At 39.6% G+C, this 16,089-nt stretch overlaps 1 protein-coding gene across 3 annotated transcripts in view; it reads left to right on the top strand.

The window, feature by feature from the left end:
- The window catches only part of ADAM23 (ADAM metallopeptidase domain 23), a 176,073-nt gene that overhangs the window by 96,134 nt on the left and 63,850 nt on the right, over positions 1 to 16,089 (top strand). For all 3 annotated transcript variants that reach the window (XM_032403740.1, XM_032403732.1, XM_032403749.1), the window contains exons 6-7: positions 471 to 534; positions 14,176 to 14,248. In XM_032403740.1, the coding sequence (XP_032259631.1) occupies positions 471 to 534; positions 14,176 to 14,248 (137 nt within the window). The remainder of the gene's footprint in view (positions 1 to 470; positions 535 to 14,175; positions 14,249 to 16,089) is intronic.

The following is a 16,089-nucleotide window of genomic DNA, read 5'->3' as shown; positions in this document are numbered from 1 at the left end:
GCCATAAATACGCTTCTGTTTGCCTTTTCAGAATCAGATGGTTTTAGATTATTCTCACGAGCAAAATACCTATTTTCTTATAGGTGATACTGGATTTGTGTAAGAAGAAATTTGTACTAGTTGGACATTGTCTTGGAATTATAACGTGACATACTGGAACTGTATGAATAGTCCTGTTCCAGATTCATCTTCTAATGTTTTCATTTTGTTTCAAAAATTAATTATAACATTTATAATTTATATGCTCGTGGTATACACTTTAACACCTTTTGTAGCTTATCTCTGTCTAATACAGTGTTGAGACCACAGTGGGATTCCATACAGATATATGAATTAGGTTTGGGGCAGTATAAAGATATTTGTTCAGATACACTGTTCATTTTTAAAGATGCAATGTGAAGCTCATTTGCTGGTTCTTGCTGTTTGCTGTATTTGTTAATTTCTTCCTGGTGCGGTTTCTTGTCTCGTAGTGGTATGTTTGAAGATAATACCTTTGTATATATGATAGAACCACTGGAGCTGATTCACGATGAGGTAAGTCTGTGACCTCAGTTTCCTTATGGTGTTTTGTTCTTTTAGCATCTTTGCCTTTGAGCCATAAAGAACATAATGTGGATGTCAGCGTACATTTATATGTAGTACTGGTGTATTGAATTTAGAAATATGCAGGTTATGACCTGCTGCACTGGGGAACATAAGCCAGCTACACGGGCTCGGCAGGTGGCTCTGTGAGCATCCAAGCTCCCACTTTGGGGAAGTGAAACCCATGGTTCTTTTGATTGAAGGTGCAGTTTCAGTACACTCACACAGGGGAAGTAAAGTCATAGGATTTATTACATACAGATTCCGGAATCTGGGGTGGGGAGCAGTAAGCCAGAGGAAGGCAGTCCTCCTTCCCAGGTCACTAGTGAGCAGGAGATAGAGAACAGGGTAGCAAGCACCTGTTACTTGAAAGGTGGTTGGAGTGGAGGTCCCTAACTTTTAGTGGGCTTAATTCTTTTTTTTATTATTATGTTACGTTAGTCACCATACATTACATCAATAGTTTTTGATGTAGTGTTCCATGATTCATTCTTTGCATATAACACCCAGTGCTCCATGCAGTACGTGCCCTCTTTAATACCCATCACCAGGCTAACCCATCCCCCCACCCCCCTCCCCTCTAGAACCCTCAGTTTGTTTTTCAGAGTCCACGGTCTGTCATGGTTCATCTTCCCCTCCGATTTCTCCCCCTTCATTTTTCCCTTCCTACTATTGTCGTCTTCTTTTTTTAACATATAATGTATTATTTGTTTCAGAGGTATAGGTCTCTGATTTGTCAGTCTTACACAATTCACAGCGCTCACCATAGCACATACCCTCCCCAATGTCCATCACCCAGCCACCCCATCCCTCTCACCTCCCACCACCGCTCCAGCAACCCTCAGTTTGTTTCCTGAGTCTCTTATGGTTTGTCTCCCTCTCTGGTTTTGTCTTGTTTCATTTTTTCCTCCCTTCCCCTATGATCTTCTGTCTTGTTTCTCAAATTCCTCATATCAGTGAGATTATATGATACTTGTCTTTCTCTGATTGACTTATTTCGCTTAGCATAATACCCTCTAGTTCCATCCACATCATTGCAAATGGCAAGATTTCATTTTTTTGATGGCTGCATAATATTCCACTGTGTGTGATATATATATCACATCTTCTCTATCCATTCATCTGTTGATGGACATCTTGGCTGTTCCCATAGTTTGGCTATTGTGGACATTGCTGCTATAAACATTGGGGTGCACTTATCCCTTCGGATCACTACATTTAGTGGGCTTAATTCTAAGTGGTTATTTTAAAAGATGTCCTGGGAAAAGCAAAGCGGGAACTTAGAGCGGGAATCCTAAACTCAAGTTCTTTTTTTTTATTATTTCAGATTTTTTTTTTCTGATTTTTTTTCAATTTCTTTTTTTTATTATGTTCAGTTAGCCACTCTATAGTACATAATTAGTCCTTGATGCAGTGCTCAGCAATTCATTAGTTAAGTATAACACCCAGTGCTCATCACAGCACGTGCCCTCCTCAATACCCATCACCCTGTTACCCCTTCCCCCCACCCGCCTCCCCTATGAAACCCCCAGATTGTTTCTCGGGGTCCATAGTCTCTCATGGTTCATTTCCCTCTCTGATTTCTCCCCCTTTGGATTTCCCTCCCTTCCCCTATGGTCCTCCATGCTATTGTTTATGTTCCACATATGAGTGAAACCCTATGATAATTGTCTTTCTCTGTTTGACTTACTTCACTTAACATAATTCCCTCCAGTTCCATCCATGTCAGTGCAAATGGTGGGTATTCATCGTTTCTGATGGCCGAGTAATATTCCATTGTATATATGTACCACATCTTCTTTATCCATTCATCTGTTGAAGGGCATCTTGGCTCCTTCCACAGTTTGGCTATTGTGGACATTGCTGCTATGAACATTGGGGTGCACGTGCCCCTTCTTTTCACTCCATCTGTATCTTTGGGGCACATACCTAGTAGTGCAATTGCTGGTTGTTGGGTAGCTCTATTCTTTTTTTTTATGATTTTTAAAAAATTTTATTATGTTATGTTAGTCACCATACAATACATCATTAGTTTTTGATGTGGTGATCCATGATCCATTGTTTTCATATAACACCCAGTGCTCCATGCAGTACATGCCCTCCTTAATACCCATCACCAGGCTAACCAATCCCCCTTCCCCCCTCCCCTCTAAAACCCTGTTTGTTTCTCAGAGTCCATAGTCTCTCATGGTTCATCTCTCTCTCCAATTCCCCCCCTCATTTTTCCCTCCCTTCTCCCAGTGTCCTCCATGCTATTCCTTATGTTCCACAAATAAGTGAAACCATATGATAATTGACTTTCTCTGCTTGACTTATTTCACTTAGCATAATCTCCTCCAGTCCCATCCATGTTGATGTAAAAGTTGGGTATTCATCCTTTCTGATGGCTGAGTAATATTCCATTGTATATATGGACCACATCTTTATCCATTCATCTGTTGAAGGGCATCTTGGCTCTTTCCACAGTTTGGCTATTGCGGACATTGCTGCTATGAACATTGGGGTGCATATGGCCCTTCTTTTCACTACATCTGTGTCTTTGGGGTAAATACCCAGAAGTGTAATTGCTGGGTCATAGGGTAGCTCTATTTTTAAATTTTTGAGGAACCTCCACACTGTTTTCCAAAGTGACTGTACCAACTTGCCTTCCCACCAACAGTGTAAGAGGGTCCCCCTTTCTCCACAACCTCTCCAACATTTGTTGTTTCTTACCCTGTCCATTTTGGCCATTCTAACTGGTGTAAGGTGGTATCTCAATGTGGTTTTGAATTGAATTTCCCTGATGGCTAATGATGATGAACATTTTTTTTTTTTTTATTGTTATGTTAATCCCCATACATTACATCATTAGTTTTAGATATAGTGTTCCATGATTCATTGTTTGTGCATAACACCCAGTGCTCCATGCAGAACGTGCCCTCCTCAATACCCATCACCAGGCTAACCCATCCTCCCAACCCCCTCCCCTCTAGAACCCTCAGTTTGTTTTTCAGAGTCCATCGTCTCTCATGGTTCTTCTCCCCCTCCAATTTCCCCCCCTTCATTCTTCCCCTCCTGCTATATTCTTCTTCTTCTTTTTTTCTTTCTTAACATATATTGCATTATTTGTTTCAGAGGTACAGATCTGAGATTCAACAGTCTTGCACAATTCACAGCGCTTACCAGAACACATACCCTCCCTAGTGTCCATCACCCAGTCACCCCATCCCTCCCACCCCACCCCCCACTCCAGCAACCCTCAGTTTGTTTCCTGAGATTAAGAATTCCTCATATCAGTGAGGTCATATGATACATGTCTTTCTCTGTTTGACTTATTTCGCTCAGCATAATACCCTCCAGTTCCATCCACGTCGTTGCAAATGGCAAGATCTTATTCCTTTTGATGGCTGCATAATATTCCATTGTATATATATACCACCTCTTCTTTATCCATTCATCTGTTGATGGACATCTTGGCTCTTTCCACAGTTTGGCTATTGTGGACATTGCTGCTATAAACATCGGGGTGCACGTAGCCTTTCGGGTCCCTACTTTTGTATCTTTGGGGTAAATACCCAGTAGTGCAATTGCTGGATCGTATGGTAGCTCTATTTTCAACTTTTTGAGGAACCTCCATACTGTTTTCCAGAGTGGCTGCACCAGCTTGCATTCCCACCAACAGTGTAGGAGGGTTCCCCTTTCTCCGCATCCCCGCCAACATCTGTCATTTCCTGACTTGTTAATTTTAGCCATTCTGACTGGTGTGAGGTGGTATCTCATTGAGGTTTTGATTTGGATTTCCCTGATGCCGAGCGATATTGAACACTTTTTCATGTGTCTGTTGGCCGTTTGGATGTCTTCTTTGGAAAAATGTCTGTTCATGTCTTCTGCCCATTTCTTGATTGGATTCTTTGTTCTTTGGGTGTTGAGTTTGATGAGTTCTTTATAGATTTTGGATACTAGCCCTTTATCTGATATGTCATTTGCAAATATCTTCTCCCATTCTGTCAGTTGTCTTTTGGTTTTGTTGACTGTTTCCTTTGCTTTGCAAAAGCTTTTTATCTTGATGAAGTAAGATACCTAGGAATAAATCTAACCAAAGAGGCAAAGGATCTGTACTCAGAAAACTATAAAATACTCATGAAAGAAATTGAGGAAGACACAAAGAAATGGAAAAACGTTCCATGCTCATGGATTGGAAGAACAAATATTGTGAAGATGTCAATCCTACCTAGAGCAATCTACACATTCAATGCAATCCCCATCAAAATACCATCCACTTTCTTCAAAGAAATGGAACAAATAATCCTAAAATTTGTATGGAACCAGAAAAGACCCCGCATAGCCAGAGGAATGTTGAAAAAGAAAAGCAAAGCTGGCGGCATCACAATTCCAGACTTCCAGCTCTACTACAAAGCTGTCATCATCAAGACAGTATGGTACTGGCACAAAAACAGACACATAGATCAATGGAACAGAATAGAGAGCCCAGAAATGGACCCTCAACTCTATGGTCAACTCATCTTTGACAAAGCAGGAAAGAATGTTCAATGGAAAAAAGACAGTCTCTTCAACAAATGGTGTTGGGAAAATTGGACAGCCACATGCAGAAGAATGAAACTGGACCATTTCCTTACACCACACACAAAAATAGACTCCAAATGGTTGAAAGACCTCAATGTGAGACAGGAGTCCATCAAAATCCTAAAGGAGAACACAGGCAGCAACCTCTTCGACCTCAGCCGCAGCAACTTCTTCCTAGAAACATCACCAAAGGCAAGGGAAGCAAGGGCAAAAATGAACTATTGGGACTTCATCAAGATGATGAACATTTTTTCATGTGTCTGTTAGCTATTTGTATGTCTTCTTCAGAGAAGTGTCTGTTCATATCTTCTGCCCACTTTTTGACTTGATTATTTGTTTTTTGGGTGTTGAGTTTGAGAAGTTCTTTATAGATCTTGGATACCAGCCCTTTATCTGTAGTGTCATTTGCAAATATCTTCTCCCATTCTGTGGGTTGCTTCTTGGTTTTGTTGACTGTTTCCTTTGCTGAGCAGAAGCTTTTTATCTTGATGAAGTCCCAAAAGTTCATTTTTGCTTTTGTTTCACTAGCTTTTGGAGATGTATCTTGAAAGAAGTTGCTGTGGGCGATGTCGAAGAGGTTACTGTCTATATTCTCCTCTAGGATTTTGATGGATTCCTGTCTCACATTGAGGTCTTTCATCCACTTTGAGTTTATCTTTGTGTATCGTGTTAGAGAATGGTCGAGTTTCATTCTTCTGCATGTGGCTGTCCAATTTTCCCAGCACCATTTATTGAAGAGACTGTCTTTTTTCCATTGCATGTTTTTTCCTGCTTTGTCAAAGATTATTTGACCATTGAGTTGAGAGTCCATATCTGGGCTCTCTATTCTGTTCCATTGGTCTATATGTCTGTTTTTGTGCCAGTACCATGCTACCTTGGTGATCACGGCTTTGTAATATAGCTTGAAATCGGGCAACGTGATGCCCCCAGCTTTGTTTTTCTTTTTCAACATTTCCTTGGCGATTCAGGGTCTTTTCTGATCCCATACAAATTTTAGGATTGTTTGTTCCAGCACTTTGAAAAATGTCATTGGAATTTTGATCAGGATGGCACTGAAGGTATAGATTGCTCTGGGTTGCATAGACATTTTAACAATGTTTATTCTTCCGATCCATGAGCATGGAATGTTTTTCCATCTTTTTGTGTCTTCTTCAATTTCTTTCATGAGTGTTCTGTAGTTCCTAGAGTAAGATCCTTTACCTCTTTGGTTAGGTTTATTCCGAGGTATTTTATGGTTTTTGGTGCTATTGTAAATGGAATCGTTTCTCTAATTTCTCTTTCTACAGTTGCATTGTTAGTGTATAAGAAAGCGACTGATTTCTGTGCGTTGATTTTGTATCCTGCCACATTACTGAATTGCTGTATGAGTTCTAGTAATTTGGGGGTGGAGTCTTTTGGGTTTTCCACAGAAAGTATCATGTCATCTGCGAAAAGAGAGAGTTTGACTTCTTCTTTGCCAATTTGAATACCTTTTATTTCTTTTTGTTGTCTGATTGCTGTTGCTAGGACTTCTAGTACTATGTTGAACAATAGTGGTGAGAGTGGGCATCCTTGATGTTTCCTGATCTTAAGGGAAAGGCTCTCAGCTTTTCCCCATTGAGGATGATGTTCGCTGTGGGTTTTTCATAGATGGATTTTATGAACTTGAGGAATATTCCCTCTATCCCTATACTCTGAAGAGTTTTAATCAGGAAGGATGTTGTATTTTGTCAAATGCTTTTTCTGCATCAATTGAGAGGACCATATGGTTCTTCTCTCTCCTCTTATTAATGTGTTCTATCACATTGATTGATTTGTGAATGTTGAACCACCCTTGCATCCCGGGGATAAATCCCACTCGGTCGTGGTGGATGATCCTTTTAATGTATTGTTGGATCCTATTAGCTAGGATTTTGTTGAGGATTTTGGAATCCGTATTCATCAGGGATATCAGTCTGAAATTCTCCTTTTTGATGGGGTCTTTGCCTGGTTTGGGGATTAAGGTAATGCTGGCCTCATAGAATGAGTTTGGAAGTTTTCCTTCTGTTTCTATTTTTTGAAACAGCTTCAGTAGACTAGGTATTATTTCTTCTTTGAATGTTTGGTAGAATTCCCCAGGGAATCCATCAGGCCCTGGACTCTTGTTTTTGGGGAGGTTTTTGATCACTGCTTCAATCTCATTACTGGTTATTGGCCTATTCAGGTTGTCAATTTCTTCCTGTTTCAGTCTTGGCAGCTTATAGGTTTCCAGGAAGGCCTCCATTTCATCCAGATTGCTCAGTTTATTGGCATATAGTTGTTGATAATAATTTCTAATAATTGTTTCTATTTCCTTGGTGTTAGTCGTGATCTCTCCCCTTTCATTCATAATTTTATTAATTTGGGTTCTTTCTCTTTTCTTTTGGGTAAGTCTGGCCAGTGGTTTATCGATCTTATTAATTCTTTCAAAGAACCAACTTCTAGTTTCATTGATCTGATCTACTGTGTTTCTGGTTTCTAATTCATTGATCTCTGCTTAAATTTTAATTATTTCTCTTCTAATGCTTGGCTTAGGCATCATTTGTTGCTTTTTCTCTAGTTCTTTAAGGTGTAGAGTTAGTTGGTGAATTCGGGATTTTTCTATTTTTTTGAGTGAGGTTTGGTGGCTGTGTATTTCCCCCTTAAGACCGCCTTTGCAGTATCCCATAGGTTTTGGACCGACGTGTTTTCGTTCTCATTGATTTCCATGAATTGTTTAAGTTCTTCTTTGATTTCCTGGTTGACCCAAACATTCTTGAGCAGAGTGGTCTTTAGCTTCCAAGTGTTTGAATTTCTGCCAAATTTTTTCTTGTGATTGAGTTCCAGTTTTAGAGCATTGTGGTCTGAGAATATGCAGGGAATAATCTCAATCTTTTGGTATCGGTTGAGACCTGATTTGTGACCCAGTATATGGTCTATTCTGGAGAAAGTTCCATGTGCGCTCGAGAAGAATGAGTATTCTGTTGTTTTAGGGTGGAATGTTCTGTAAATATCTATGAGGTCCATCTGGTCCAATGTATCATTCAAAGCTCTTGTTTCCTTGTTGATTTTCTGCTTAGATGATCTGTCCATTGCTGAGAGTGGAGTATTGAGGTCTCCTACAATTAACGTATTGTTATCAATATGACTCTTTATTTTGGTTAACAGTTGGCTTATGTAGATGGCTGCTCCCATGTTGGGGGCATAGATATTTACAATTGATAGATCTTCTTGTTGGATAGACCCTTTAAAAATGATATAGTGTCCTTCTGTGTCTCTAATTACAGACTTTAGTTTAAAATCTAATTTGTCTGATATAAGAATTGTTACCCCAGCTTTCTTTTGAGGTCTGCCGGCATGGAAGATGGATCTCCATCCCTTCACTTTCAGTCTGGATGTATCTTTAGGTTCAAAATGAGTCTCTTGTAGGCAGCAAATGGATGGGTCCTGTCTTTTTATCCAATCTGCAACCTTGTGCCGTTTTATGGGAGCATTAAGCCATTCACGTTGAGAGTGATTATTGAAAGATATGAATTAATTGTCATCATGTTGCCTGTGAAGACGTTGTTTTTATAGATTGTCCCTGTAAACTTCTGTTGTATATCACTCTTGGAGTCTTTCTCCTTTTATAGAACCCCTCTTAATATTTCTTGCAGGGCTGGCTTAGTGGTCACATATTCTTTCAGTTTCTGCCGGTCGTGGAAGCTCTGCATCTCTCCATCCATTCTAAATGACAGTCTTGCCAGATAAAGTATTCTTGGCTGCATGTTCTTCTCATTTAGTACCCTGAATATGTCTTGCCAGGCCTTTCTGGCTTGCCAGGTCTCTGTGGATAGGTCTGACGTTATTCTGATGTTCCTCCCTCTGTATGTAAGGAATCTCTTCCCCCTAACTGCCCTTAAGATGGTTTCCTTGGTTCTAAGATTTGCAAGTTTTACTATTACATGCCGGGGTGTTGGCCTGTTTTCCTTGATCTTGGGAGGGGTCCTCTCTGCCTCTAGGACGCGAATGTTTGTTTCATTCCCCAGATTAGGGAAGTTCTCAGCTACGATTTGCTCAAATACATCTTCTAGTCCTCTCTCTCTCTCCACTCCCTCCAGGATTCCAATTATTCTGACATTGGAACGCCTCATGGTGTCACTTATTGCTCTGATTCTATTTGCATGGATTCTGAGTTGTTTTTCCCTGGCCTCCTCTTTTCCCTTTTTATCTATTATATTGTCTTCCAGGTCACTTATTCGTTCTTCTGCCTCAGTTACCCTAGCTGTTAGATTATCTAGATTGGATTGGATCTCATTGATAGCATTTTTAAGTTCTGCCAATTCAGCTTTCGTTTCTGCCCTTACAGACTCTATGTTGCCATTAATTGATTTCTCCATTCTAGCCGTTGTCTTCACAATTGCTAGCCTGAATTCCATCTCCGACATCTTGGTTATATCTGCATCCATTTGTAAATCTGCAGCATAAGTCATAATCTCTGAGTCTTTTCTATTTTGGGGGCTCCTCCTCCTAGTCATTCTGTTGATGGGTGTTTGAGGGAATGTATAGAGTCCAAATTATTGACCAGAACCCAAGCAAGATGCACCTGTTTTCTTGGGACCTTAGGGTTGCTGGCCTCTTGTTTTCCCAGCCTGTCTTCTGCGGGAGGGGCCTGCCACGGCTGTTACTCAGGCAAACCTGGTTGGGCGGAGTTGCCCTGCCCCCCTGTGGTGGGGGATGGGCTCAGCGGGAATCAGTTTTTGGGGCTTTTGTTCTCTGGTGGCTTTCCCTTGTGGCTTTCTGCGTCTCTTCCACGAGTCAGAGCAGAAGAGACTGTTTCCAACCCTCTGCCTCAGAGCAGAGAGATCGCAGTCTGTTCTTCAGTGAGCTCTCCAGGCCACACTGTCTCTGTTTCTGTCCGTGCTGCTATAAACTGCAGCGGCCTGGGTTGTGCGCCCCTCCGCAGCGCCCCCAGTCCTGCCTCCAGGTCGGGGCACGTCTCTGCCCTTTGCGCTTCTAAAACCACCAGCCGCTCCCAGTTCGCTCTCGGTTTCTGTCCCGGGGGCTGCAGTTCGCAGGCGCGACCCCGCCGCTCCAGGTTTCTGCCCTGGGGGCTGCAGTTCACAGGCGCGACCCCACCGCTCTGGGTTTCTGCCCCAGGGGCTGCCCTAGAGTCCTTTCCCCGCTGCTACCGGTCTGCGAGTCTGTGCCCGTCCCCAGCGAGCGAGGCTGTCACTCACCGGCGGTGTAGGATCCCCATGGCCAGGCTCCCTCCCGCTGCCGTTCATCCTCTGATATCTGCCCTCGGAATCACGGCTCCCCGCTTCGTACCTTGAAACTAACCGCATGCGATATTCTGTTTGTAGAGATCCAGATTTTCTTACATCTCAGGCTGGTTTCGTGGGTGCTCAGACTGGTCTGGTAGATATCCAGCTCAATTCCGGGGACCAGTTGAAATAGGGTCCCCTACTCCTCTGCCATCTTTCCTTCTCTCTGCGTAGCTCTATTCTTAACATCCTGAGGAACCTCCATACTGTTTTCCAGAGTGGCTGTACCAACTTGTATTCCCACCAGCAGTGTAAGAGGGTTCCCCTTTCTCCACATCCTCACCAACATTTGTTGTTTCCTGTTTTCTGCCCTAAACTCAAGTTCTCATCGAAATGTCCAGACCCTGGGTGTGAGCAGCGTTATCATGCTGTAAAATGCCTAGGCAATAACTCAGAAAAATACAAGTTGTTTTTCTCGTCACACCAGGCCACATACCAGTAAGGAATGATAAGAGGCAATAAATCTAGGTTTTTGGAAGTGAAGGCAGTTCTTTCCAGTCTATAGAGCAGAGTGGACATTTTGTTTTGTACTGACCCACTTCTTTTCCTTTGAACTAGCTTTTATTTTCACTTCTTCTTTAGATAATTGTATGCCTATAAGCATATACTTAACTTTTATAAGAGTCGTCAGTGGGAAAATTTGTAGTTGAACTATGATTATATTAGATAGCATTTAGTTTTCTTTAGAGATAGGGAAGAAAATAATGTTTAGAGTCGTGCACAGGCCAGCAACCTAGATAAGAAACCATAAGGACATTATGCTGAGTGAAATAAGTCAGACAGAGGAAGGCAAAAACTCTATGATCTTGCTTATATGTGGAATCTAAAAGTACTGAACTCAGAAGCAGAGAACAGATTAGTGGTTATCAGAAGCCAGTGGGGGAAATGCATGAAGGAGGTCAAAAGGTACAAACTTCCAGGTATAAGATAAATAAATTCTGGGATGTAATGTACAACTTGGTGACTATAGTATCTTTGTATATTTGAAAGTTGCTAAGACAGTAGATCTTAAAAGTCCTCATCACAAGGAAAAAATTGTGATGTGATGGATGTTAACTACACTTATATATTTTGCAATATATGCATATATCAGATCATTATACTGTACACCTTAAATTATACAATATTACGTATTATTATATCCCAATAAAATTGGACTAAAAAAGGAATCATATACTCTACTAGTGTTGCTCACTAATAGAATGAAAACAAATCTGAAATTTGATCTGTATTCATTAGGTATTGTAATGAGGGCTTACTACATACTGGGTACTATTTTAGGTGCTGGGGTTAAAGTGGTGAATAAGACAAACATAGAGCCTGAGCTTTATGGAGCTTATAGTCTACAGGGGCAGACAGGGATAAACGGGATGAGTAAGTAATTACATACTGTTTGTTAGATAGCGTGCTAAGGAGAAAAAAAATGAAGCCAAGGAGGTAGATTTACAAGGAAGAGCAAAATGAGATGGTACTTTTGAAGGAGGACTTTCAAGAAATTAGGGAGCTGGAAGAGCATTCCAGGAGAAGAGCAAATGCAAAGGCCCTGAGGCAGGAGTGTGTGTTGTAGGAACTTTGAGGGGCCCAGCTAGGTTGGACAGGAGTGGACAAAGGGGAGAGTGGTAGGAGATGAAGGCTCTGAGAAGTGGAAATAGGGAAATCATACCAGTGAGAAGAACTGCTAATGGGAAAATAGTATTTTGAGAGTGATCAAGTCAGAATATTGCAGTCATTTGATGGGGCACAGAAAACTTTTTTTTTTTATCTTCAGAGATTTCACCCCTAGGTAAAATAAGTTTTGACCCAGGTACTAGCCATTTAGACTACTGATCATCACAGTTGAACAAACATTTTTTGCTGTGGCAATGTATGTATAAATAGGGAGTAAGTTTCAAATTTGAGACAGAAGTGTCATTTAACTTTAAATGTTTAATGTTTGCTTAAACCTGTATCATTTTTCAACTAGTTAAGTATAAAAATTACTGGATAATGAAGACAACCACCCTTAGATAAAGTCATTTTGATTAAGTAAAATGTTTTTCCCCTACTCTAGTGGTAGGTAAATAACTTGTATACAGCAAGATTATTTGACTTGGTACACAAACGATTGACTTTGATTTCTTGTGCTGATTAATGGCCCTGTTATGCTAAAAAAAAACCCTCAAAGAACAAAACAAAAACCCCAAATAACGACTCCCTAAGCCTCATAGTTTTCAAATATGTAAAATAAGATGGTTTTTTTCAATGCATCCCCAATAGGGCAGTTTTGCAGGTTTGTTGAATTAAGAAATGTATGTGAGTATGTTTAATAAACTGTTGAAGAAATTTATCAGTACAAACTGTTATCGTCGTAGTATTTAAAGCATTGGTTTTACATTGGTATACCCATAATCATGTTCTTCAGGGGCTGAGTGTTCCATGCCTACTCCCTTTTCTCTTTTGCTTTCTTCCTTACTCCCTACCTTTTGTTCATGTAACAATCTGTCTTCATCTTCACCATGAGGAGAGGGAAAGGAACAGTGCTTGAAACTTTAGTCGGCTTTTAAAATTGTGTTTCTAATCCAGTTGTGAGTTTCATTGCTCTGAGTATCATTTCACCTGTTACCAGAATTAAGAATTTACTGAACTTGAATTTAGATTTGTTGATGTTTAGTTTATTATTACTGGTTTTAGTATGCTTTACAGTAAGTCAAGTAATATGGATGGAATATTTCTAATAAGAATTCATGTTATCTCTCAAGCAGTGAATAGCAAAACTCTTAATTATTGTGAGTCTCATATGTAATCTATTAAGAACACTTTTTAAATAACTAGTTCTCTGCTTATGAAACTAATACATCATAGGAAATTTGGAAAAGCAAAATAAGCAAATACTTAACTACATTGTAATTTTCCATGATCCCATCCCGGAGAGAGAAACTTCTCTTCACCTTTAGTATACATTCTTCCAGTTTTTCAATGATATGTTCTTATATATTTTTAAAATAAATTGAATCATTATTCTGTAATAGAATTTTTGCTCAATGATGGATCTCTCTGAGTTGCAGTATTTTTATTTGTAAAATAAAGATGATATATGCATTATATAGAGTTCTTGTGAGGATTAAATCAGGTAACGTGTACATTAACAGTGTCTGGCACATAGTATGTGCTCAGTAATGGAAGCTGATAGTAAATAATAGGAATGGAAATAAGATGTTTCTAGAAGTGTAGTTTCTAGGGCAAAGGATATAAATATTTTCAAGGTCATTGATAGACATTGCTAAATTTCTCTTTGAACTATGCTCCCAATTTATTCCTATCAGCAGAGTATGAGAGTGCTTTTTACCTTGAAACCATAATAACTATGGTTATTATAATTTTAAAACCTTTGCCAACAGGATGGGAAAAATTGGTATATCTTTTTTTTAAATTTGCATTTTGAAGGAGTATTAAAGCATTCATCATTTTTTTATACGTTCATTGACCATTTATGTTTCTTTCTTGTGAATTTCCTATTCATGGCTTTGAAGAAAGCTGTTTCAGAGTAGCTAATAAAACTATGCTTTTATCTACACTGGAGCAATTGAATGGTGCTCTATTTTTTAAAAAATTAAAGTTTCAATAAGACATACTTTTCATTTTTGATAGCTAAAACATTAGCATATAAATGTTCCCATTTTAAGAAGGATATTGGAGAAAGTTCTAACACTCTTCCGTAGAAGCTTGATCACATCTTGCTTTTTAATGGTCCACAATTGTTTTGTTTCAGAAAAGCACAGGTCGACCACATATAATCCAGAAAACCTTGGCAGCACAATATTCTAAGCAAATGAAGAATCTCAGTAAGTTTTAATTAAGATGGCCATTTTATTTTATGTAATAGGAGCCGTGCCTTGGGGGAACTCAGTGCGCATGCAGGAGGTGAAATTGCTCTGCAGTGAGCCGTGTGGGTGGGCAGTGGCATGAACTGTGGCTGGTGTGGAATGAGGCCTGGAGAGTCGTTGCCGATGGAAATACTGAAAGAAGAAGCTCAGGAGTAAACCTCTGTTAGAACCAGACAGTGTGGCTAAATTTAATGGTGATTTGCAATGAGACTCATCCTTAAATTTCTCTGACAGTTTACTGCTTTTTAGACAATTTGTATTGTCTTGCTCTTATGTTCTGGTCCTGAGGTATCTTAAGCACACTGATGTTGACAAAAGCTTCTTTTGGATTATTGGGGTATGTGATATTGCTTCTGTACATTAATGCCAAAAGTCTTCAATAATTTATGCAAAGGCTTATGCCATACATTATTTTTAAATCTAAAATGAATTAAGCACAGTGAAATTCTCTTAAATTTTCAGATACTGAGGGTCAGGTGGTTGTAGGTCAGATATGCATATTCTAATGAACCTTGAATGGCTCGTTACATTTTTGATGATGTTTGGAAGAAAATAATATTTGAATTATAAATTATAATTTGTACATTATGAACAGAATTAGATTTGCGACCATGAGAATGTGAAATGTTTAGTGACTGGCATACTTTCTTCACCTTAGTTTATTTTGATTTTGAGATGATGTATGCTATCAATGTTGCTGTTTCTTCACATAATATTTTTATTTTATTTTATTTTATTTTTTGCATCATGATAAGTATACTCTTTAATTCCCATCACCTATCTTACCCATCCCCCCCCCACCTCCCTTATGGTAGACATCAGTTTGTTCACTATAGTTAAGAGTTTTCCTGGTTTGTCTCTTTTTCTCTCTCTTTTTTTTTTCCTTTACTCATTTCGTTTGTTTCTTAAATTCCACTTAGGAGTGATATCACATGGTTTTTGTTTTTCTCTGACTGACTTATTTCGCTTAGCATTATACTCTCTAACTCCATCTCTGTTGTTGCAAATGGCAAGATTTCATTCTTTTTTATGGCTGTGTAATATTCCTGTGTGTGTGTGTGTGTGTGTGTGTGTGTGTGTGTGTGTGTACCACATCTTCTTTGTCCTTTCTTCTACTGATGGACATTTGGGCTGCTTCCATAGTTTGGCTATTGTAAATAATGCTGCAATAAACATAGCGGTGTATATATCCCTTTGAATTAGTGTTTTTGTATTTTTTTGGTAAATACCTAGTGGTGTGATTGCTGGATTGTAGGGTAGCTGTATTTTTAACTTTTTGAGGAACCTCCATACTGTTTTCCAGAGTGGCTGCACCAGCTTGCATTCCCACCAACAGTGTAGGAAGATTCCTTTTTCTCCACAGTCTCACCAACACTTGTGGTTTCTTGTGTTTTTTATTTTATCCATTCTGACAGGTGTGAGGTGATAGTTTTGATTTGCATTTCCATGATGATGAGTGATATTGATCATCTTTTCATATGTCTCTTGAGCATCTGGTTATCTTCTTTGGAGAAATGTGTGTTCATATCTTTTGTCCTTTTTTTATAATCCTTTTTTTTTTTTTTTTTAGAGAGAGAGAGTGCATGTACAGCAGAGGAGGGGCAGAGGGAGAGGGAGAGAGAGAATCCCAAGCCGGGTCCATGCCCAGCGTGCAGCGCAATGAGGGCTCAATCCCACAACCCCGAGATCATGAGCTGAGCCAAAATCAAGAGCTGGATGCCTAACTGACTGAGCCACCCAGGCATCCCTCTTCTGTCCATTTTTTAATTGGATTATTTGGTTTTTGGGTATTAAGTTGT

This window comes from Phoca vitulina, unplaced genomic scaffold, assembly GCF_004348235.1.
Source record: "Phoca vitulina isolate PV1807 unplaced genomic scaffold, GSC_HSeal_1.0 scaffold1, whole genome shotgun sequence".
NCBI lineage: Eukaryota > Metazoa > Chordata > Mammalia > Carnivora > Phocidae > Phoca > Phoca vitulina.
Note: the sequence above shows the minus strand (reverse complement) of the source record. Positions and strands in the feature narration are given on the sequence as shown.